Source organism: Chlorocebus sabaeus, chromosome 18 (assembly GCF_047675955.1).
Source record: "Chlorocebus sabaeus isolate Y175 chromosome 18, mChlSab1.0.hap1, whole genome shotgun sequence".
Classification (NCBI taxonomy): domain Eukaryota; kingdom Metazoa; phylum Chordata; class Mammalia; order Primates; family Cercopithecidae; genus Chlorocebus; species Chlorocebus sabaeus.
In genome coordinates, this window is record NC_132921.1 from 32,558,982 (window position 1) to 32,583,358 (window position 24,377).

General features: G+C 40.9%; 1 protein-coding gene across 2 annotated transcripts; it reads right to left on the bottom strand.

Annotated features, from left to right (window-relative positions):
* Positions 1-4,177: 4,177 nt before the first annotated feature.
* On the bottom strand, positions 4,178-22,901 carry SKA1 (spindle and kinetochore associated complex subunit 1). 2 transcript variants are annotated; one of them, XM_007974009.3, is made up of 7 exons: positions 22,754-22,901; positions 22,033-22,131; positions 17,676-17,800; positions 15,701-15,798; positions 12,879-13,016; positions 6,112-6,281; positions 4,178-5,339 (listed from the first exon to the last, which is right to left on the bottom strand). In XM_007974009.3, the coding sequence occupies exons 2-7, from the start codon at positions 22,118-22,120 to the stop codon at positions 5,191-5,193; spliced, it is 768 nt and encodes a 255-aa protein (XP_007972200.1). In that variant the 5' UTR covers positions 22,121-22,131; positions 22,754-22,901; the 3' UTR covers positions 4,178-5,190. The 2 variants fall into 2 exon arrangements, with proteins under 2 accessions (XP_007972200.1, XP_072862392.1); XM_073006291.1 differs by lacking the exons at positions 22,033-22,131; positions 22,754-22,901 and adding an exon at positions 18,801-20,919.
* Positions 22,902-24,377: the final 1,476 nt, after the last annotated feature.

The following is a 24,377-nucleotide window of genomic DNA, read 5'->3' on the forward strand; positions in this document are numbered from 1 at the left end:
AATATATCATAATCGAAATGTTGAAAGACAAAAAATCTTGTCTCCCTAAGTTGTGGCAGGCCAGGTCTCACTAACACAGGCCTCCATAACAACTGTTTCAGTATTGAGTGGTTAAGTTGAATATTAAGAGCTAGTGCCCTTATACAAAGACTGGGATGTAACAAAAGCCCACCAAGAGTTTTGCCTTGGCCTTTCCTGGGCCTTAAAGCATGACAAAATAATGAAGCAATTCTTAACAGGACCCATTTAGAATTAAACAAGTTTTATCGTAGGTCTGAAGAAACACTCTAGGCCTCCACAAACAAGTTCACATTGGTGGTGTGAAGGAACCCCCCAAACCTCCGTGATTTAGCAGGAGACAAGGGTAATCACCCCAGCACCTGGACCCACTTAGATTAAGTAAATTTACTGAGGCTCCAGAGGAAGGTCTTCAGGACTCAGACCTTCTGGGAACATAGTGACCATTCATGAAGTGATTGCTACCATCTTTTCTTTCAAGAAATCTCTACCTCAACAGCAGGTTTGAGCCTTCTCCTTCCCTCTAAGCAGCAGCCTTCCTTGCACAACCCCTAAGGCAAGAAACCCCATCTTATCCCTTCCATAGCAGCTTACACCCAGGGGACCCTTGCCCAACAGGTAGTCTTCCTGGAGGAGGCTGGTATGTTTAAACCACAGTCCACAGGATACACAGCAAGATGCTTTAAGTGGAGGAGTCCATGTGCTGTTCAGACATCTGCCAGGATCTTGCCCTGCCAAAGATGGGATGCAGGCTGTCCTTGTACTAGCCCCCCTCTCTCCTCTTCTCCAAATCACACTGTAGTGTCACTGTCACTGGGCACTTTATCAAGCTTGGTGGCTGAACAGACATCGTGTTAACGGTGAAGGGTTTCCAGGTTCTTGGCATCTTGAACAAAGAATTGGACAAAATGCAAAAAGCAAAGAAGGAATGAATGGTTTCATTGAAAATGAAAGTACACTCCACGGTGTGGGAGTGGGCCTAAGCATAGGGACTCAAAGGCCCCATAACAGAATTTTAGGGAGTTTACATACCCTCGACTTGGGGTATGCCCGCCCTATATAAATGAAGAGGATGAAGTGATCAAGTCATTTACTTGGCCTACACCCTATGGAGAGGATATTTCCTGTGATAGCTGAAGTGTGAATCAGCCTTATGTTCCTTGCCTCCAGACCCTATTTTCCTGCCTCAATTGGGCTGGTTTCTAGGATATCCATCTCCCTTTAATTGCACTCTCAAGCTTCACCAGTACTTCTTTCACCTCCTACCCCCAAGTGGAGTCAGCAAGGGCAACCAGTGACTGCTGTGATTATCTTGTTACAGAAGATAAGACGACTGTGGTTCTAAGAGATTAACTGAAGCTTGTGCTGCATGTCAGTAGCATTCCAGGATTTGAACTCTGGTTAGCCTTCTCACCCCAAAGTCCATTACGTTGCCTCAATAAATGTCTTTTACATACATATATTTACTAATAAGATTGTGTAATGAAATTTCATTAATAAAAATGAGTGGGATTTCAGAACAGATTGCTTTATGTCATAAAGCAAAACAGACTCCTTTATGTCCCCAAAATGTATTTTATGGAGCATTAGTATGCCCAGAGATATTAATATGTATTCCTCAAAAACAGTGAAATAGGTAATGGAAGTAACTCTCCACAAGTAGAATGTGTGCTCCACTCCACAGCCTGTCTCTGTTGGAGATTTAGAAAATAAATGGGTACAATGAAGGACTTCAGAAGTCATGCAATAATAAAATCTGCTTATCTTTACTTAACTAAGCATATCCCACACTCTTATAACCACAGAATCCCTGTAAAAACCATCTACGGGCTGGGTGTGGTGGCTCACGCCTACTATCCCAACACTTTGGAAGGCCAAGGAGGGTGAGTGCTTTAGCCCAGGAGTTCAAGACTAGCCTGGGCAACATAGCAAGACTCCAGCTCTACAAAACATACAAAAAAATAGCCAGGCACGGTGGCATGCACCTGTTTGGGAGGCTGAGGTGGGAGGATGGCTTCAACCTGGGAGGTGGAGGCAGTGAACCAATATCACACCACTGTACTCCAGCCTGGACATCAGAGTGAGATTCCGGCAACAAGATGACGACGAGGAAGACGAAGATGAAGAAGAAGAGGAAGACAAGAAGAAGATGAAGACGACGACAAAGACAAAAAAGAAGACGAAGAAGATGAAGACAAAGAAGACAAAGGAGGAGGAGGAGGGGAAGAAGGAGGAGGAAGAGAAGGAGAAGAAGAAGAGAAGGAAGAAAAGAAGGAGGAGGAGAAGGAAGAGAAGAAGGAAAAGAAGGAAAAGAGAAGAGAAAAAGAAAAACAACAGTAGAAAAACCCCATCTACTATGTTGAGACTAGCACTCAAGACATGCAGTTTGGGAAATGCCAAAGCTAAAGGTTTGTAAGCTTTACCTTAGCTCAAGCTCCCCAGAGGCACCTCAGCAGCCATTCTTTCAAAATAAAACAAACTTAGTCATTTGACATTAGTTTCAGGAAGAAACATCTTAAATAGAGAAAACGTTTTTTCATGGGGAAAAATGACTCAGAGAAAAATTGTATTAGTCTGTTCTCACACTGCTAATAAGGACATACCTAATAATAGGTAATTTATAAAGGAAAGAAGTTTAATGGACTCACAGTTCCTCATGACTGGGGAGACCTCACCATCATGGCAGAAGGTGAATGAGGAGCTAAGTCATGTCTTCCATGGCAGCAAGCAAGAGAGCTTGTGCAGGGGAACTCCCATTTATAAAACCATCAGATTGTGTGAGACTCATTAACTACACTATGAGAACAGCATGGGGAAAACCACCCCCATCATTCAGTTCTCTCCACCTGGCCCTGCCCTTGACACATAGGGATTATTACAATTCAAGGTGAGATTTGGGTAGGGGCACAGCCAAACCATATCAAAAATCAAACAAGACTTAAAGAATAATGCCATTATTTTCATTTAAGTTGAGGCATGAAAAATTAAACATGCCTATATTTAAATTAAGGAGAACAAAAGGATAACAGTAAATATGCAGTGTCTGTGTGTTCATCGCAGTGATGGTGTTAACCAGACCACAGGCTTGGTGAGACACATTTCTCTGCTACAGGGACAAGTCCTGCCAAGCAGATGGCACAAACATAGATAGACCAGTCTCCCCAGGTGCATGAAAGAAGCATGGCTAAGTTCTTACAATCCCATTACCCATTTTTCTTGACTACTATCAACCTACCCACACATTATTTTATCACCTTTTTCATCTAAAAGGGAAAAGCCTGTTTTCTTCTATACTACATTCACATAATATTTCTGACACCAAATGTGTGGGGGGTTTTTCCCCATCCCAACCAATTTTCCAACTCTCTAGACACCAGGGTACACCACATTTAATTCAATTCTGACACCAAATACCTGGAGTTAATGCAGACCCCACAGATTAAGGGCTCAGTCCCATGAAACTGTTCCCAACTTCAAACACCAATCACAACTAGCGGGTCCCCAGGTTGCCCATACTTCCGTCCAACATGGCTACACATGGGGGCTCCCACAACCCCGTCCTCAGGGTTGATAATTTGATACGGCAATGCAGACTCAGGAAAATGCTTTACTTATGTTTACCAGTTTAAGGTTACTACAAAGGATACAGATGAACAACAACCAGATGGAGGGCTACCTGGGGCAAGGTCCAGAAGGGTCATGAGCACAGGGCTTGCTGATTTCATAAAGCTGGAGTCCGTCACCTTCCTGGCACATCAAAATGTTTGCCAACCCTGAAGCTCCCTGAACTCCATAGTTTAGAGATTTTTATGTCTTGTTGACATAGGCCTGATGGATTATTCACTCAATCTCCAGCCCCTCTCCCATCTCTGGAGGTGGGAGACTGAAAGTTTGAAACTTCCAATCATGATGTGGTCTTTGTGAGCAGCCCCCATCCTGATATCCATGTGCCCATCAAGAGTTACCTCATTAGAACAAAAAATTCTCCTATCACTAGGAAATTCAAAGGAATTTAGGAGCTTTGTGTCAGGAACTGGGGTCAAAGACCAAATATTAGAACAAAAGATGCACTCCATCACTTTGGAAATTACAAGGGTTTTAGGAGCTCTGAAAAAGGAACTGGATAGGAAGATCAAATATATATTTCTTATTATATCACATTATCACATCAACTTTATTACACTTTCATTACAGGTTGAAGTTTACAGACGGGTGTACACTAAATGCATTTCAGGTAAGCTGCTCCCTAACAACCTATAGGAAAGCACAATAATCAGATGATAAACTGTCTCCAAATCCAGCTTCCAGGAAGTTTACCTATAGACTGAAACACCATCGATGGAATTTAGACACTAGTGATCTTTAAGTACAAAGGGCCTGGGTATCCTAACCTCATCATCTTGATCTTTGTCTTCCAATATCACATCTGTACTCAATCTTTTTTTTTTTCTTCTTTTTTTTTTTTTAAACGGAGTCTCGCTCTGTTGCCCAGGCTGGAGTGCAGTGGCGCGATTTCGGCTCACTGAAACCCCCGCCTCCTGGGTTCAAGCAATTCTCCTGAGTAGCTGGGACTACAGCAGGCACACGCCAATCTGTACCCAATCTTTTTGGGGTCTGCAGCATTGTCCACTCAACACAAAAACTGGACATGAGCATTTTTTAGTTCTATTATGTGCCTAGTACAGAGGCTTATTCAGCAGGTAGTTAAATATTTGGTGAAAGGAGGTAAATCTTGAAAATATATAAGCTTTATCCAAAAACGTTTTATTTTTGTAAGAAACAAGAATAGGTCAGGTGTAGTGGCTCACGCCTGTAACCCCAGCACTTTGGGAGGCGGAGGAGGTGGATTGTTTGAGCTCAGGAGTTCAAGAGCAGCCTAGGCAACATGGTGAAACCCCATCTCTACAAAAAATACATTAGACAGGCATAGTGGTGCACACTTGTAGTCCCAGCTATTCAGGGGGCTGAGGTGGGAGGATCACTTGAGCCTGGGAGGTTGAGGCTGCAGTAAGCCATGTTTGCGCCACTGCACTCTAGCCTGCGTGACAAAGCAAGATCCTGTCTCAAAGAAAAAAAAAGGAAAAAAGACTAAAAGTTAAAAAAATTATATATAAGAAAATAATAGAAATAGCCTCTATACCCTATTGGTCCGTTCAAAAGTTCACAAGGAACTCAGGTTATAACATAACGAGTAAGTCCTCCCCCTCGGACCTCTGATAGCCTCCGGCAGTGTCGTAAAATATTCAGTAACATGTGAAACTTCTTGTCAACTTTCAAAGTCGTGAACTCCTTTATGTCAGCTTCCACTATAAAATAACGACCTAAAAATAAAGATATTAGTGCTAATTTTTATAAGGCCAACTTGCAAAATACTCTTTAATACATTAAATTGTGAATATGAATGGTATTAATCATTTTTACTGTTAGTATCCAATAAAACCAGTAACTAGTATTCTTGCTAAAATAATAATTATTCTATCAATAGAAGTTGCATGCATGATATTTATTAGGTCACTAGCTATCTGTTGGTATCGCTTGAACAATTCACTTTTCAAGAAGCAATATGATGTAGTGGTTACCAGAATAAAACCCGTAACAGTGCTATCACTTAACTGGATGGCCTTGGACAAGTAAGTTAAGCTCTCTTTGCCTAGTCTGCAAATTGGGAGTAATAATAGTAAGTGACACGGGTGTTGTAAGGATTGAAGCTCTTGGCACACTCTCTGCCATACAGAAAGTAGCTATATCAACAGGACTAGCTGTTATCATTACTATTCAATTTCTGAAAACATTGGGCATAGTTCCACAATAGACTCTATCTAGCAGTGTTTCTCAGGCTCAGCACTACAGACACTGTGAGCCCGATAATTCATTTTGTGGGTGCTATCCTGTGCACTGCTGGCTGTTACAGCAGCATCCCTGGCCTCTACCTACTAGATGCCAGGAGCACCCAGCTCCAACAACCAAAAACGTCTCCAGACATGGTAAAATGTTCCCTGGTAGGATAACTGCTCCTGGTTGGGAATTAATTTCCCATGATTTAGTTATACTCAGAACAGTTCACATGTACACATATATATGCTGCCATTTTACCTTTGGTATCCTTCGTTTCTTCATCAATAAATCTGTGATAGAGATTTCTGGCCACAGAATTCATAGACTTTTTTGGCTGATGTAGGATTTTATATTTACTAATTACTGCCTTGTTCATTTCTTTAATAACATCATTAATTTGACCATAGGTTAAGCGGGATTTCATGTACCTGTAAAAAGGTATATGGTTAATTATTGTTTTAAAGAATCATCATACAAAATTACTTTCCTTGAAAAACGTAAGTATGGTGACTTTGTACGATAGTAAAACTATAGTACCCTTTATAAGAACAATTTTATATCAACTTCCAAATAAACCAGACAGCTGAATAATTAAATAGAGGTGACAACACAGCGGTGCTTACCCTCTCTAACTATTAACCTCTACTGTTTACCTATGGAGAACTGATATGATAACTTTAAATAAGCTCTCAAATTCTGATTCAAATGGACTGATGAACTGCAACATATAAATTTAAACTTTAATTTTTAAATGTGACAAAGGAAAAATTTAAATATTAATAAATTATACAACTCATGGCACTCTGGTGCTATGTAAAAACCATTACTTGTTCAGAGAAAGAAAGAGAAAAAAAGGAGGAGGAGGAAGGGAAGATGAAGGGCAACAAAGAAGACCACAACAAGGATGACAAAGAAAATTAAGACAAAGAGGAATTAATAGGGTAGGCAATGTACAGGAGTGAGTGACTGGAAGCTGCCCGGGCAGAGAAGAACCAAAGAGTAGCCATATTGTTTTTTATGCCCTAGCTCAAATGCCCTTAGAGCACTGTCTATTTCACTCTGAATTCTACTCTTTAACCTCCCTCCTGTTCGTCCTCCCAGTCACCATGGAGTCTTAGAATATAAAAATAGGAGACTCACAATTTTGAATGTTTTGAACACACCAAAAACAAAACTTGATGATCTGCTTCAATTTGTCTCTTCAACAAATGGTAAGTTCAGTAAGTTAAGCTCTGTCCTTCACTTCTATTCAAAGTAGCACCTTTCTAGTCAAAACTTCCTTGATAAAATGATATAAAACTTTATTTAAAAGAAAATGTTAGGCCGGGCACGGTGGCTCACGCTTGTAATCCCAGCACTTTGGGAGGCCAAGGCGGGCGGATCACGGGGTCAGGGTATTGAGACCATCCTGGCTAACACGGTAAAACCCCGTCTCTACTAAAAATACAAAAACTCTCCTGGCTAACACGGTGAAACCCCGTCTCTACTAAAAAAAAAATACAAAAAACTAGCCGGGCACGGTGGCGGGCGCCTGTAGTCCCAGCTACTCCGGAGGCTGAGGCAGGAGAATGGCGTGAACCCGGGAGGCGGAGCTTGCAGTGAGCTGAGATCCGGCCACTGCACTCCAGCCTGGGCGACAGACCGAGACTCCGTCTCAAAAAAAAATAAAAAATAAAAAAATAAAACTAGCCGGGCGAAGTGACACGCGCCTGTAGTTCCAGCTACTCGGGAGGCTGAGGCAGGAGAATGGCGTGAACCCGGGAGGCGGAGCTTGCAGTGAGCTGAGATCACGCCACTGCACTCCAGCCTGAGCGACAGAACGAGACTCCATCTCAAAAAAAAAAAAAAAAAGAAAAAAGAAAATGTTCGTATTTCCAAAAAGCACTCATTTTCATTATTCCTCTTTTCTAAATTCATTTTTGCTGTCCTGTTTTTTCTAACCACAGTTTCTACAAACTCTAATACCTCAGCTCTCCACAATGCACTTGTAAATTCCTTCAAATTCTCTCAACTACCACCTTGATTTGCTCAATAGTCATCCCTAATCTCTGCCAATGTTTTCCACTTTAACTCTACTCTCAGCACCATTTGTTTTAAAGTAAATAAAAACTCTATGCTTGGAAAATATGATTTTTTACCCTAATCTTCTATCTTCATTTCTCATTGATTAAATAACCCCAGGTTGAAAAATGAATACTCCACCATGACCATTCTAATTTCCTTCCAATAGCTCTTAGACATGGAAGCATTTTCCAAAAATCCTTTACTCCACTGTCCCTCACAGTCATCTGCTCTTCACATTAGCTCAGCCAATGAGCAACAACAAAGACCAAAGCTGAATAGCATCAGAGCATCAAACAGTTTTCATGAAAATAAAGCTGTCAATAAAGGAAATGACCACCAGTGTGGTGGCTCACACCTGTAATCTCAGCACTTTGGGAGGCCAAGGCAGGTGGATCACTTGAGATCATGAGTTTGAGACCAGCCTGACCAACATGGTGAAACCCCATTTCTACTAAAAATAGAAAAATTAGCTGGCTGTGGTGGCACACACCTGTGGTCCCAGCTACTTGGGAGACTGAACCATGAGAATTGCTTGAGCCCAGGAGGCAGAGGTTGCAGTGAGCCGAGATCATGCCACTGCACTCCAGCCTGGGGGACAGAGTGAGACTGTCTCAAAAACAAAAGAAGTAGTAAACAAAACAAAACAAAGTCAAAGGAAATGACAAAATGACCCCCCCCACCCCGGCCAAAAAAAAAAAAAAAAGACTAAAGAGCAATGTCAACGTCCTCACTACTCTTGGACTTGTGAAAGAGCCAGGTATTTTTCAAGTGGCTAACTGGTAGCAATTTTTAAGTAGTAGGTAACACTAGCAGGTGTGAGATTAGGTTGGGCATTCTCACACACTACCAACAGGAGTAAAAACTGGTATGCAGCACTCTGACGTGTCAAGAGCTTGGAAACTGTCACTGCCGTCCTCACAACAAGAGCAAACTGAAAGCTGGTAACTCTTCTCAGAGAATTGAGGTCACAGGGCCAAACACTGCCTCCAAAACAGGAGAGACAAGCAAATACAGAGAATCACAGCTTCCTAGGAATAGAAGCCACTGGAGTGAGTAACTGCAGGAACATTCAAATAGTAACTGACAAACTGCTAAGGCTCAGTTTGAACTAGCTTGAGAGTTAAAAACTCCTGGTGATCCAGTTTAGGAAACCCCCATACTTTCACGAGTTTTACTTCCAGGAACCACCCCTGCTTTCCACCCAGGTTTTCAAAATGAGGATCAGAGAAAAATTCTCCTGAGCATCAGCAAGACGAGGGAAAAAGTAATTATTTTGAAATAGGGCAGGTAAAAGTAGAGCAGTTCTGTTATTCAAAACAAAAACCTGCCCTCAAGGAAAACTACTTGACTAGAACCTTATCTGACCTAGGGGAAGGGTAATTAGACAATTTCAGCCCCGTCTAGCTAAGAAACACTTTAGAAGGTCACAGGCCAGAGATGCAGAACCCCTAAAAACCCTGAGATTTAATCATAAGATTATAGAATGCTTCTCCTCTCCAACACCTTACCACCACTACAACAAGGTTACAGGAATGCATTAGTGAACTAACACTGAGCAAGCTACAAGACACAGAATCTATTAAGAAAAAATTTCTAAGGAAACCCAAAGACGACAGAGGAGACAAAAGAAATGGGAACTAGGGCCAGGTGCAGTGGCTCACGCCTGTAATTCCAGCACTTTGGGAGGCCGAGGCGGGCGGATCACAAGGTCAGGAGATCGAGACCATCCTGGCTAACACGGTGAAACCCCGTCTCTACTAAAAATACAAAAAATTAGCCTGGCATGGTGGCGGCGGGCGCCTGTAGTCCCAGCTACTCTGGAGGCTGAGGCAGGAGAATGGCATGAACCCAGGAGGCGGAGCTTGCAGTGGGCCGAGATCGCGCTAGTGCACTCCAGCCTGGGTGACAGAGCGAGACTCCATCTCAAAACAAACAAACAAACAAACAAACAAAAGAAATGGGAACTAGCAGAAATTGAAGCATCTGACATTTACAACCATAGCAACCATTAAACATAGCCCAGCTCCTAGACATATCAACATAAAATCTCACACTAAAAGCCTATTTACTTCAGTTCCTATTATGCAGATACATCTTGTCCAGCTTTCACCAAAAATTACTAGGCATAAGAAAAAATACAGGCTGAGAGCATCACAAGCATCAGAAGCAGACTGAGAAATGACAGAGATTTTGTAAGTATCAAACCACTAATTCAAATAACTATGTTTAATATGCTAAGGACTCCAATGGAAAAAGGATAAAATGCAAGAATAGACAGACAAAGAAAGAAAGCAGAGATAGAAACTCTACAGAAGAATCAAAAGGAAATGCTAGAAATAAAGAACTCTAACGGAAATGAAGAATGCCCTTGATGGGCTCCATCAGCAGATTAGACTCAGCTAAAGAAAGAATCAGTGAACTTGAAGATACATCAATAGAGAACGTCAATAGACACTTCCCAAACTAAAATGAAAGAGAAATACAAAAAAGAACAGAAAACCCAAGAACTGTGAGGCAATCACAAAAAAGTATAACATACAGGTAATGGGAATACCAGAGGAGAGGAAGGAAGATATGCAAAGAATTCTTAAAATTCAATGAGAAGAAAACAAACAACCCTCAAAACAGGCTCAAGACCTGAACAGATATCTCATCAAAGAAGATATGCAAATGGAAAATAAGTACATCAATATGAAAAGATGCTCAGCATTCCCTTCGATAGCTCAGCTGGTAGAGCAGGGGACTGTAATACTTGCTGAAAAGATGCTCAATGTCAAATGTCACTAGGGAATTGTAAAGTAAAATAATTAGATACCACTACACACCTATCAGAGTGGCTAAAATCCAGAACACTGGCAATACCAAATGATAAAGAGGATGTGGAGCAAGAGGAATGTTCTGTCATTGCTGATGGGAATGAAAAATGGTATAGCCATTGGCAGGTTTTTACAAAACTGAACATACTCTCACACGATCCAGCAATTACACTCCTAAGTATTTACCCAAATGAGTTGAAAACTTATGTCCACACAAAACCTGCACATGAATGTTTTTAGCAGCTTTATTCATAATTGCACCAAACTGGAAGGAACTAAGATTGCTTCAATAGGTGAATGAATAAAGAAACCAGTACATCCATACAATGGAGTACTATTTAGTGTTAAAAAGAAATGAGCTATCAAACCACAAAAAGATACAAGGGATCATAAATCCTTATTTCTAAGTAAAAGAGGCCAGTCAGAGAACGCTACATACTGTATAACTCTAACCATATAACATTCTGGGGTTCAGTGGGAGATAGAAAGAGGTGGGATACAAGGCACTTTTAGTACAGTGAAACGTTTTAGGATAGTGAAATTCTTCTGTATGATACAGTAATGGTAGACACATGATATCATGCTTTTGTCAAAATGTACAACACAGAATAAATCCTAACATAAACTAAGGATGTTAGTTAATACTAATGTATCGATATTGGTTTGACAACTGTAACAGATATGTCATACCAATGCTCTGTTACTGAGGAAAACTGTGTGCAGGGAAGAAGCGGTATGAGAACACTACTATCTGCTCAATTTTTCTGTAAATCTAACAAAGGTTCTAAGAAATACACTTTTTTTTTTTTTTTTTTTTTTTTTTGAGACAGAGTATCGCTCTGTTGCCCCCAGTGGCGCGATCTCGGCTCACCGCAAGCTTCGCTTCCCAGGTTCACGCCATTCTCCCGCCTCAGCCTCCGGAGTAGCTGGGACTACAGGCGACTGCCACCACGCCCTGCTAATTTCTTTTTTGTATTTTTTTAGTAGAGACGGGGTTTCACCGTGTTAGCCAGGATGGTCTCGATCTCCTGACTTCGTGATCCGCCCGCCTCGGCCTCCCAAAGTGCTGGGATTACAGGCTTGAGCCACCGCGCCCGGCAGAAATACACTTTATTAAATAAAACAACCACCAAAACAAACTGGTATGAATAACTCTCTAGAAAGCAAAATAATCATGATCTTTGCCTCCTAAGACTCTATCCCAAGGAAATAAAAAAATTGCAAAACAGCCTTGTCTAAAAGACATTGTACCCTTATTTATAACAATAAAGTCAACCCAAATACATAATGAGGAAATGCTTCAATAAGTTATTGGATAGCTATATATTATATGACTATTAAGATAGAAAAATTATCACAATAAAAGGATAGTAAGTTGCATTTACAGTATAACTACATTGCTATAATAACAAGTATAAGAAATACCTGTTATACATGTATAGTTAAATAAAATCTGGAAAGCTATACCCTACCTTATCTGAATGGTAGAATTACACATGAGTTTTACTTTTTGACAACAAACACTTCCTAGCAACATGTATTATTCGTATAATAAAAAGGTAACAAGAAGTGTAACATAATATAAAGCTTAGAGGTTAAGCAAAGCCCTGGAATTATGAGTTTAAAAACGTGGATTTTCATAATTGGTTCCCCATTATTGCCACATGTAAGAGGCAAGGGAGACCTCCCTCTGGGGGAAGCATTTTGTCTTATTCATTCTTCTATTCAGAGTGACCCAGGGCCTGGAATATAGCACAGGCTCAAACAAGCGTGGGGTGCAATGCACAAATGGAAACCAAACACAACATACTCCATTCTCATTCTCAAGTCTACACAACTCATTCAATTTCTTTAAAATTATCACAAAACTGAGTCTACTTCTATAATATAATTGGTAAATCTGTAACACAGAAAGGTCCGAGAGGACTTAAGCAAAGAATTGATCCATCTCTAAATCTATGAAGGGGTTTTCCAACAAAAATCTTCAAAAAATTTACTGCATTTTCACAATATAATGTGAAACGTTTTAAAAAGATCAATATTTGAACATAGCATATTACAATTAATATAATTAAGCTTTATGATTTAAACAATCATCTATGTTGATTATTAAGGGGTTGAACATTATTTATCTTAAATACTTACGAAGGAACACCATTGAACTCATCACAAGTTATAAATGGCATTTCCTTAATACTTCTTTGTTCTTTGGGAGGCTTCTTGATGGGTTCAGGTTCCTCAACTTTGATTGGTTCTTCAGGATCGAGATCTGATCCCTTAACACTACAGAACAGAGATGTACATACATACAGGCAATTGTCAGAAATAAGCAGCATACTGCAAAGTTTTCCCAACTGAAAATAATAATAAACACATAACTCATCCTGTTAAATCTCATTGTCAACATTTTTTTGTATTCCTATGTCTATTGTTCATTAAAATCTAAACAGTGAAGGAAATGTTGAAAAATTAAGTTCCCAAATCTTCAGTAATATAGCTATATTTATTTACATGTAATACGATATCTTTTGTTAGTTCTCCCACTGGCTCCTCAAAAGTCAGTAAGTTAACAGCTTTGCGGCTTCATGGCTTCTCTTAACCCCTTCCTGATATCCCTAACTCTGAATCTGGAAACGTCAGTTACCTTAGACTTCTGTTTATTCTAATTTATCCTGATGGTTGCTCGTGTCAGTCCCTGTGGATTGCAGAGTCATTTTAGTTGCCAGCATGATCATGGGTCACCCTGGATTCAATCTGCCCAATTTTTAGAGCGAGTGAGAAGCCTACTAATATATATCCTGCCCCACTAGCAAACAAAGTCTAGAAACACACTATAGCTCCTAGGTTCCTTAACTGCCAGGGATGTGGCCAGCAGTAAGTCAAGACACAGGAAGGACGACACCAGATATAAGAAACAGTAGGGGCTGCTATAACTACACATCATAACAGGTAGAAGAAATGCCTGTTACATATGTGTAGTTCATAAAATCTGGAAAGCTATACCCTACCTTATCTGAATGGTAGAATTACAGATGAGTTTTATTTTCTGACCACAAACACTTTCTAGCAACATGTATTATTTGTATAATAAAAAGGTAACAAGAAATGTAATATAATATAAAGCTTAGAAGTTAAGCAAAGCCCTGGAATTATGAGTGGGAGGATGGCCACAGGAGCAAGCCAAGGGAATCCCCAGAAAGGCAGGAAGCGAGAGCCCAAGATGACAGTCAAATGCCAGACACAGATGGCAACTAGCCTTACTGAGGTGGTGTGACTCGGCCATGCTGCACGCTGTCAAGATAAAGATGCCCAAAGCACCATAATCCTTCTGTGAATCCTAACATATGAGATTCCACTGTGAGACTGGATGAATCATACCTGTACTTGTTTGTCTTGACCATGTGTTGAGGAAGCACCTGAGTGCTCCCTTTATGCCCTGCTGTGTTTATCAGCTGAAAATAACCATTTTGACCTACAGAAAGGTTCTGCTCTGACCTATCCCTGAGAGTTGAAGCTAGGCTATAGTGAGCTTAGAAGAAAATTCCTCCTATTCCCCTGATCAAATTCTTGCTGGATGTACAATGACAGGTAATGTGAGAAAGAGCGAGACAGGATAAAGATGCCAATTCCTCGCCGAGGTGATGGGAGGATATGTGGGTAATAAGAGAGCCAGGTCTTCGAGATACAAAGCAGGCCACTGAATCACGGGAACTAGATGTCCTATCAAGGCTAGAGCTGGACATTTGAGAGCATTAACAGTGGAGTTAGGCAAGAATGAGTAAAGCAGGTAGGAGAGATCTATAATCTAAAAGAGGGGAGAGAAAAAGGAGGCAGCCAAGTCAGAGATGTGGGCTGACAACTAAGAAAACATGGTGGCAGTGCAGAAAACAGAATTTCAGAAACAAAAAGGCGGTATGCAAAATGAAATCTTAGAAGTAGAACCAGGGCTGACACAGGATTTTTTACCTCTTTGTGACCTGCAACCACCCTAGGTGTGGTGGCAATGACAGCCAAAAGCCAGGTGTTAAGGCCTCGGGGAAAAAACCGCCACAGACACACCTTGTAAGTGCGGAGAGAGAGAGAGGATAGACATTTGAGGGGGAAAAAGAGCGAAGCTTATAGTTCATTTGGCTTTTATTTATTTATGTATTTATTTATTTTGAGGCAGGATCTTACTCTGTCGCCCAGACTGGAGTATAGTGGCACCATCAGGGCTCACCGCAGCCTTGACCTGCCAGGCTCAAGCAATCCTCCTGCCTCAGCTCCCTGAGTACCTGGGACTACAGGGGTGTGCCACTGTGTCTGGCTAATTTTTTGTATTTTTAGCAGAGACGGGGGTTCGCCATGTTGCCCAGACTAGTCTCAAACTCTTGGGCTCAAGCAATCTGCCTGCCTCGGCTTCCCAAAATGCTAGGATTACAGGCGTGAGCCACTGTGCCCAGCCTCTTTGGCTATTTTTAAAATGGTAACTTCCTTACGCTTTTTTTACCCAAAGGCAGTGGTTCTCAAGGGTCAAGGAAGATTTTGCCCTCAGAGGCATTTGGCAATGTCTGGAGACCTTTTTCATTGTCATGCGTGGGTGGGATAGGAGGAATGCTACCAGAATCTAGTGGGCAGAGATCAAGAACACTGCTCAATGTCTATTCTCATAACAAAAAATTAACCTGCCTAAAATGTCAAGGAAGCTGAGGTTGACAAACTGCTCTAAGGAAAAGAAATGGGTGGAAAAAGAGAGGCTAGAGAGACTGGCCCTTGGCAAACTGGGAAAGAGGTGTTAGATTTTCCTCAGAGACAGCAAGATAAGAAAACTGGTGAACATAGTAGGAAATACTGTTTTTAGTATAGGTGACAAAAAACTAGATCATTGCTGACAAAACTGCAAGTACATGAAGAGCAAAAGGCTTTGAAGTATTTGTTTTCATGGGTTTATAAATCCAGATAGCAAGAATAATTATAAATACACTTACCAGCTCTGGGCTACTGTTACTTGAGGCAAATGGGAAGGAATGTTTTCTTTAAGATGTTCTACGTCTTTGTAATCTTCTTCAAGAGATTCACAGAGTTCCTAAAATTTAAAAATGCTCACAAATAAGTCTCTGCCCTCCCCATGTGTATTTTAAGATATTCTAAAGAGCAAGGAAAATGGTGAACCATAATCACAGTGACTGTGGCCGGTCGCAGTGGCTCATGCCTGTAATTCCAGCACTTGGGGAGGCTGAAGCGGGTGGATCATGAGGTCAGGAGATCAAGACCATCCTGGCTAACACAGTGAAACCCCGTCTCTACTAAAAATATAAAAAATTAGCCAGGCGTGGTGGCACGTGCCTGTAGTCCCAGCTACTCAGGAGGCTGAGGCGGGAGAATTGCTTGAAGCTGGGAGGCAGAGGTTGCAGTGAGCCAAGATAGCGCCACTGCACTCCAGCCTGGGTGACAGTGAGATTCCGTCTCAAAAATAAAAATAAAAAAAAAAAATCACAGTGACTGTGAGTACCAATAATGCAGAATGAAGTGAAAAAGCAATGAATCCAGCAATCAAAAATTGGTTTCTAGAGCTGTTTTCGGATGGTGGTAATATTTTTCTCTACTGGATTTTTTTCAGGGAACAATCACTATAATCACATTGCAGTTACAAAGCAGGACTAAAGCTAAGTCTTTCTCAAATACTTTAATCTTGGGAGATAACTAAGAAATATATAAAGAACTTATGTTTTTCATTATCATCAATTGCTTTTGTTGGCTTAGCAAATGCTCCTCAGTGTTACCTGTGTAACAGCAACTGTATTATCACAGCATGGTAATATACCCAGCTGGCAAGCACAAGATGCTGCTTTAGGATGACTTCCACTGTGGGCTACCTACATCCCAGCTTAATGAAAATTTCTACTTGATAGCTGGGGTTTTTTTGGTCTCTAACGTTTACTAGAACTTCAGGCTATGAACTCATACAAATTTTAATAAGGAAAATATTCTGTGCCTTTGGATTCCCGCCATCTGGCTCCCAATCACAATGTGAACAGAAATTCCAAACAGCCTTCAGTTCTGAGTCGAGCATTCTCTAGGCCCACACCTAACCCCGGATATTCTTGAGCAGGTTAGAACTGAAATACCAGTATTGGTTTCTGTTTTGAATTTATATAATGTCTTTTCCTTTAAAAGGTGAATGACATTCATGGATACCAATTCCATTTTGACTAATAGAGTGATAGGCATAATCATGCCCATTCCTATAGCTGAAAAATCTTTACAGACCTTAAGGATTATAGGCCGAATGCAGTCGAGGAGGTCCCTTGTTCAATCCCACTGAGCAATTCCCCAGCTCTAACAGCGTGAGATAATTATGGTACAGACTATTTCCCCATCAGGAAGTGCACAAGCACTTTTATTAGCTGAAGTCAATTTGAAGCCTTATTTAGAACAAAATGTGCCTGTGAATGAGGCTCAAGTTTTTCTTTACCTGAGAACCCTTATATTACCTTTTATAAAAATACAGAAATGTAGACATATAAGGGAGCTAAGAAACAGTTCAATATGATCCATTATTTTTTCAAATAAGGATCCTGAAACCCCAAGAAGTAAAATAGCTTTCTCAGGGTGGCAGAGAATACTTAGGACCACCAAGGTAAGAATCCATATCTCCTCACCCAAAGCAGGTGTTCTTTACATACCACTCTATTAGAACATCATTGTTTAAATGAAAGCTACCAAGAATTATTAGCAAACTCTCCTTTCTAGTAAAGTTCAATTCCACTGGTCATCAGCAGAAAGAAGTAGCTGTGGAGCTCCGAATTCCATTATACTAGGAAAATAAAACATAAATGGCATACTGTACCATTAATAATTCATAAACCAAAAATCTTATAAACAAAGCATCCTTAAGAATTACTTGATTAGGGAGTTTGTATGTATTGCCTTTTTACTGCTTCCTCATTAGAGAAACATTACCTTGAGTGAATTGTTGGTTTGTTCTTGATACTGAATTTCCAATTCCAATTTATTTAGAAGTTCATTTACTACAATGATCTCATCTCCTATTTTATTTAATACCGCCTTCAAGGTAGGTTCCTGGCCTGTTATAAAAAAAATAAAATAGAAAACAAAGTGTATAGAAAAGCAGTAGCTGCAAGTACTCATGCAAACTCTTGGAACAGACAGCTGTACCTTAGAGAGGGGTGGAAAAAGGACTATTGCTTTAGTCCCTAGAAACTGACTCCATGGATAATCTTAAGACCTCATTTCTAAGTAGTATGGAAGAGACGGAGAGGAGAGGCAAGGACAATGTCTCCCCTGCATCTTTTGTTTCTGGCAAATTCCTCCACTTATTAAAACACGTAGAAATGTTAGGTAAAACAGGCATCCTTCTACGTCCACAGCTAAGCTTTCATGAGAAAAAGGCAAATCTCCAAGGGTTCCAATATGAAGGGGGAACTGTGGTTCCCCCTCACACCAGGCAATATGTGTGAGCTGAGGCTGCAGCAGCCATAATCTGAGGAGTGTGGAGCAATGCTGGACAGGAGGTTGTCAATCTCAGCATCAGAATATATTTGATTTTAATAGGGATAAGATCCAAGGTTTGGGGGCTTTAAAATACAGGGTGTTGGAAGTGAGAATCTCAAATGAGGCTAGGACCCTTCTTCATGAATAGATTTTCAGCGAAAGTTGTAATCACTCACCACAGAAATAAGCTTACGTTTTAGACAGGCCCTTCGGTGTGTGTGTGTGGAAGGGGTAGGAGTGAGGTTGAGGTGAAACTCTCTTTCAGAATTTGTAATATGGATTTGGAATTCATATTAACACTATTCACACTATGCAAAACCACCCCTAAGCAAACAAAGTAACATAAAAAGTCACAAGCTGGTGATAACCCTGGGTACCCGGCAAAAACAAATGTAAGACCTTCATAAAGTAGTATATTCTCATAGTCCCAATCCCACCTCCTACCACCTCTCTCTAGCAACTTTCAGAGATTTGAGATGGATGAGAAAATCAGAGTCCCTTCCTCCCTAGAAATAAAAGAAGTAGTTTTTAGAAGAATTTAAGGGCAGATTAAAAGCACAAAAGAAAAACTACCTTCATAATTGAAGTTTCCCATCTGCATTTCCAGCAATCACAACAATGACATACACATAAGTAAAAGCAGACTTTGGGAGTATCTGTAGATTATGGAGGCAGAAGAGTGAACCAGGTAGAAGACCTGAAGTCAGAGACACCAAGTACCTACCTCATTACTGCGAAGAGAGGTGAAAGTACACATAAGGTGGGCTTAGCCCTGTCTAAAACCTAATACTCAATATATGCTAACTGCCATTCATCATCATCATGAGCAGTATATCATCCTATCTAATAGAGCAAGGCTACTTGCATTTGACACTCAGCTCATAACAACTAAAACAAGTAAATGAGAGTACTGATGTCTCTACTGAGAATAATTTCAGTACAATTAGTTGAATACAGTATTTCTTCCCCATACACGGGTATCTCAACTTTTAGTCACCTAAATTTTAGGGTGTTGTTTACCACTTTTTTTTTTTTTTTTTTGAGACAGGGTCTTCTTGCTCTGTCACCCAGGCTGTAGTTCAGTGGCACCATCACAGCTCACTGTAGCCTCAACCTACCAGACTCAAGCAATCCTCCTGCGTCAGCCTCCTGAATAGCTGGGACTACAGGTAAGCGCCACCATGCCTGGCTAATTTTTTATTTTGTGTAGAGACAGGGTCTTATTATGTTACCAGGCTGGTCTCAAACTCCTAAGTTCAAGCGATCCGCCTGCCTCGGCCTCCCAAAGTGCTGGCACAGTTACAGGCATGTGTCTGGCCACTGCTTTTCATGTACTGATCTAGTCAGTTACAGAAGCCAAAGTAGCAAACAAATGACCAGGCTTTATTTTATAGGCTATGGAGGCACACAAATTATTCTCCCCCCATACAAAATGACAGTTGACAACTGTGTAGGAATCTAATGGGTCTGACTGCTTCGGCCAGGCCTCATGCTTTGGTGGGTCATTTGAATTCAAGGCTTGATAGTTTTATAGATCTCCAAATTATATTTGTTTATCCAAGAGTAATCATAACCTCAGAAAGTGAAAGTAAACAAGACAAATTATTAAACATCTAAAAGTCTTTTACAACTTACTTCAATCAAAATGGCAACAAATAGAAAGAGTACTAACATGAGAATCAAGAAACAGAAACTGTCACCCAACCGTACTCACGAGCTGAGGGACCTGGGCTAGCCACCTGACTTCTGAGAGTCTCAATTGCCTCAGGTGTGAAGGGGGATCCTTAAGATGAACCCACAGTCCCTTTAGCTTTAACTTTCCAGAGTATGTGAACCATAAACTGTAAAATGTATGAGGCTCCTTTATTAGTAGTTATCAATATAGGACTGAGAATATCAAGGTCCCTGGGAGGGGAGGTATCATTCGAAAGGGCCTATCTAACATTATAATTTCATATTTGAGAAAGTTTTCAAACTACCAATTCATAATACAACTACAAGACAAGTTCAACACAACCTTCCCAGCACATGGAATTCTGTCTGCCAATAAACCTTTACTCTCCCAGATAAGGTTAGGGTGTATATAATTCTTTAAACAACATTTTAGATTTGACAAGGATCATCTGTTTCTATGAACTTTCATTGCATCATCCAATTTCAGCACATCAAAATATTTTCAAAGATACTTACAATCTCCAACTTCATGGATGCTTAAATAATTTATTTCATTTTCAATTAGTTATTTCCCAGTGATATAGAGTAATAAGCTTCCTCCAAAGCAGGCTCTAAGATGGGTTATGGACTACTTTTACTTCTATGGATCTCTACATCAGTTTTTTTTTTTTTTTTTACTTGCCTTTTAATACAGTGATGTGCCACATAACAGTGATTCAGTCAACAATGGACCACAAATATGGCAGTGGCCCCATAAGATTATAATGGAGCTGAAACATTCCTATTGCCTTGTGACATCGAAGCCATCATAACCTCATGGTGCAATGCATTATTCACATGTTTGTGGTGATGCTGGTGTAAACAAACTATAATGCCAGTATTATACAAGTACAGCACATATAATTATGTATAGTACATAATAATTGACAATAAATGGTTACGACTTTATGTTATTTACTATACAATACTTGGTATTTTTTAGAGTGTACTCCTTCTACTTATTAAAAAAAAAAAAAAGTTAACTGTAAAATAGCCTCAGGCAGGTCCCTCAGGAGATATTCCAGAAGGCATTGTTACCATAGGAGATGACTGCTCCATGCATGGTACTGCCCCTGACAACCTTCTAGTGGAACAAGATGTGAATGTGGAAGACAGATGTTGATGATCCTGACCCTGCATAGGCCTAGGCGAATGTGTGTGTGTGTATTCATTTTTGACAAAGTTTAAAAAGTTTAAAAAAAGTAAAAAAACCTAATAAAGATATAAAAATATTTTTGTACACCTGTACGATGTATTTGTTTTAAGCTGTTATTAGAAAAGAATTAAAAAGCTAAGACAAACTAAAAAGTTTATTAAGTAAAAAGGTTATAGTAAGCTAAGGTTAATGTATTATTGAAGTTTTTTTATATAAATGTAGTATAGCCCAGGTGTATAGTACTTATAAAGTCTACAGTAGTATACAGTGATGTCCTAGGCCTTCACATTCACTCACTGTCACACCCACAGCAACTTCCAGTTCTGCAAGCTCCATTCATGGTAAGTGGCCTATACAGGTGTTCCACTGTTAATCTTTTACTGTATCTTTTCTATGTTTAGATACACAAATACTCACCATTGTGTTACACTTGCCTAAGGTATTCAGTACAGTCACTTGCTATACAGGTGTGTTGCCCAGGAGCAATAGGCTATATAGCCTAGACATGTAGTAGGCGGTACCATCTAGGTTTGTGTACATTTACGTACATTCTATGATGTGATGTTTGCACAACGACAAAATCATGTAACACTTTTTCAGAACACATCTCCATCACTAAGCAATGCATGACTGTATCTCCATTTAGCTGTAGAACCATGGATGCCACATAACCTTCAAATCTTACCATTGGCCTATGTGCCTCAGAAAAACATAAGTAAATAATTCTAATGAATATTCAGTTCATTGTTCAACATACCTAACATTTTTAGTATCCTCCGCAATACTAAAACTGACATTGGACTATTTAAAAAATCGTTATTCAAAATCTAAAATTACCTAAGATGCAGTCACTCAACCAAGCAAAGATGTCATTCAGAGTGGAATAATCAAAATGCATTTTGTACATACGAAGTCAGTGGAATCTGTTTTACTTACCACAGTTTCTTAATGACAAGGTTTTCTTAATATTGCCAATCTTTTCATTAACATGAGAGCATAATTGTTCCAGATCTGAGGAGGCCATCCTTTAAGCCTCTGAAGAAAAAAATATAAACATATTTGTAACGAAAACCCACACAAATTTCTGTTCACTTTCGAAATCCAAGAATGGTCAATATCAAGTAAATCACAAGTCTTTGAAGGTTAAGCACAAATATTCAAGAGCAATTTCTTTCAATTCTACAATATTCAGTTTCTAACCACGGTACAGTACTGACTTGTCTTACAGCCTTCGGCCATCGATGGATCCCAAACCAGGGTAAAGGGGATAAGCCTGAGTCCTTTCCTTAAGGGTTCAGGAGGACAGACGCACTATTTATATATAAAGACAACACTGGTATTTTCCTTAAACACGCAAAATACGCACACAGTTTTTTAAAATCTCCTACACGGTCAAAGAAATGGGCCCAGGTAATCATTTTTCCTGCGCTGTGAGGGGTTGGGGCTTTACAGTTTGGGATCGATAAGGAGACAGAGAAATGGGAAAGGACCAGTTTCCCACCCACTCCACGGGTGAGAGAGAAGGAGCGAGTCTACAGCATCCACCCCAGCGTCCAGCCCCGTCCTCCCCCACGCCCGGCGCGGCCCGCGGCCCCCAGCCGCCAAGCAGTGCCTTGGGCGCTTCCGAAGGCAGGGTCCCCAACACACAGACTCCAACCTCGAGTCGGTCCGGCAGCAAAAGGCTACTCGCCGCTGGGTCTCCAGCCGCGAATACCGCAGTCTCAGCTGGAAGCCCGGGATGAGGAGACTGCGACTCCGGGAGCAAAATTCAAACTGCCCGCCCGACCCTTGCGCAGCGCAGGCGCACATCCACGCTTCCGAAACGCAGGCTCAGCGGCTGTGGCAGGTTTGCGTCTTCCGGGGCCACAGCTGGGCGGGGAAGGAGGCGTGGCCGAGCCGGGAAAAGGCGGGGCGAGGGCGAAGGCGGAGTTTCGGAAGAAAGGATACCGGGGGGTGCACCTCCGGCGCTAACCAGTCTGGGGAGATTTCAGTGGGCTCCGCAGTCTTGACAGCCGTCCAGCCAGGGACCTGGCGTCGCCAAGACGTGGTCTTCCACATTTGCTGCACCTTAGAGTCACCAGGGGCAGCTATTACAGGTCACAGTGCCTAGAGCACACCCCAAGTCGGTGATATCAGACACTGGGAAAATGAGGCACAAGCCTTAGTATTTATAAAAATACCCCAGAAAATTCAAAAGAGCAGCCAAGTTTGTGTAGAAGAAACAGTGACCGTGTCTTCTGGGTCTTACAGCCTCTGTAAGTGTTCCCGGACCAAACCAGGGGTGGGGCTGCTTATTCTCATGATGAACTGGGAAAGAAGAGAGTTTGTTTTGGTAACCGGGTACAGGGAAAAGGCCTGGAAAATATCGCCAGATCAACTCAAAATTACAAAGTTTTCCAGAGCTTATATACCTTCTAAACTATCTGTCTACATGTAAGTGCGCATGTGTGTAAAGATGTAAATGGTTAACTTCTTTTAATCTATAACTAAGATCAGTCCTAAAGATCTTCCTCTGTAGCCCCAGTAAGTTTACTTAATCTAGATGGGTGCAGATGCCAGGGGTGATTACCCTTATCTTGTCTTCTACTAAATCATGAAGGTTTGGGCAGTTCCTTCAGACCCCCAATAAACTTGTTTGTTGGAGTCTGGGGAGTTTCTTCAGACCCCCAATAAAAACTTGTTTAATCTTGAGCAGGTCCTGTTAAGAATTCCTTCTTTATGTTGTCATGCTTCAAGGCCCAGGAAAGGCCTCGGCAAAACTCTTGGTGGGCTTTTGTTACATTCCGGCCTTTGTATAAAGACACTGGCTCTTTCAGCTTTTAATATTTACCTTAACTAGTGCTGAAACAGTGGTTACGGAGGCCTGTCCAGCTGTTAGTGAGACCTGGCCTGCCACATAAGAGCAAATATAAATTTAAAATAAGAAAAACAAAAGGTTAATTCTCGCTGTTGAAAAAGAGGGCAAAGCACCCAGGGCTGGAGTGGTGGCACCGCCAGGTTCTGTCCATCCCTTGGCTCCACTGCGCTATTATTATGCACTCGGGCCTTCAGGCTGCCAGCCCCTGTCCTCAGGTCTTTCTCCCAGGCAGCAGAAAGAATCAAGAGGCATGTGTAATAGGCTTAACTGCCAGTGGAACCAGCTCCTTGAGAGCTTTGTACTGGAAGCCACACCCAGTGACTTCCATCTGCTTCTCACCGGTCACTCCTATCTGCAAAGGTGACTGAAAAAAATCTTTTGTAAAAAATGTATTCTGGACAGTTACTTTCACTCACGTCTGTGT

Bases quoted from the DNA above. Each gene is read 5' to 3' on its own strand.
- SKA1 (XM_007974009.3), bottom strand. From the start codon at position 22,120: ATGGCCTCCTCAGATCTGGAACAATTATGCTCTCATGTTAATGAAAAG. The intron at 15,799-17,675 runs GTAATGTTTCTC...TTTAAATTTTAG, and splicing joins AAACCAACAATTCACTCAAG to GAACTCTGTGAATCTCTTGA. The intron at 5,340-6,111 runs GTAAAATGGCAG...CTTTATTTTTAG, and splicing joins AGAAACGAAGGATACCAAAG to GTCGTTATTTTATAGTGGAA.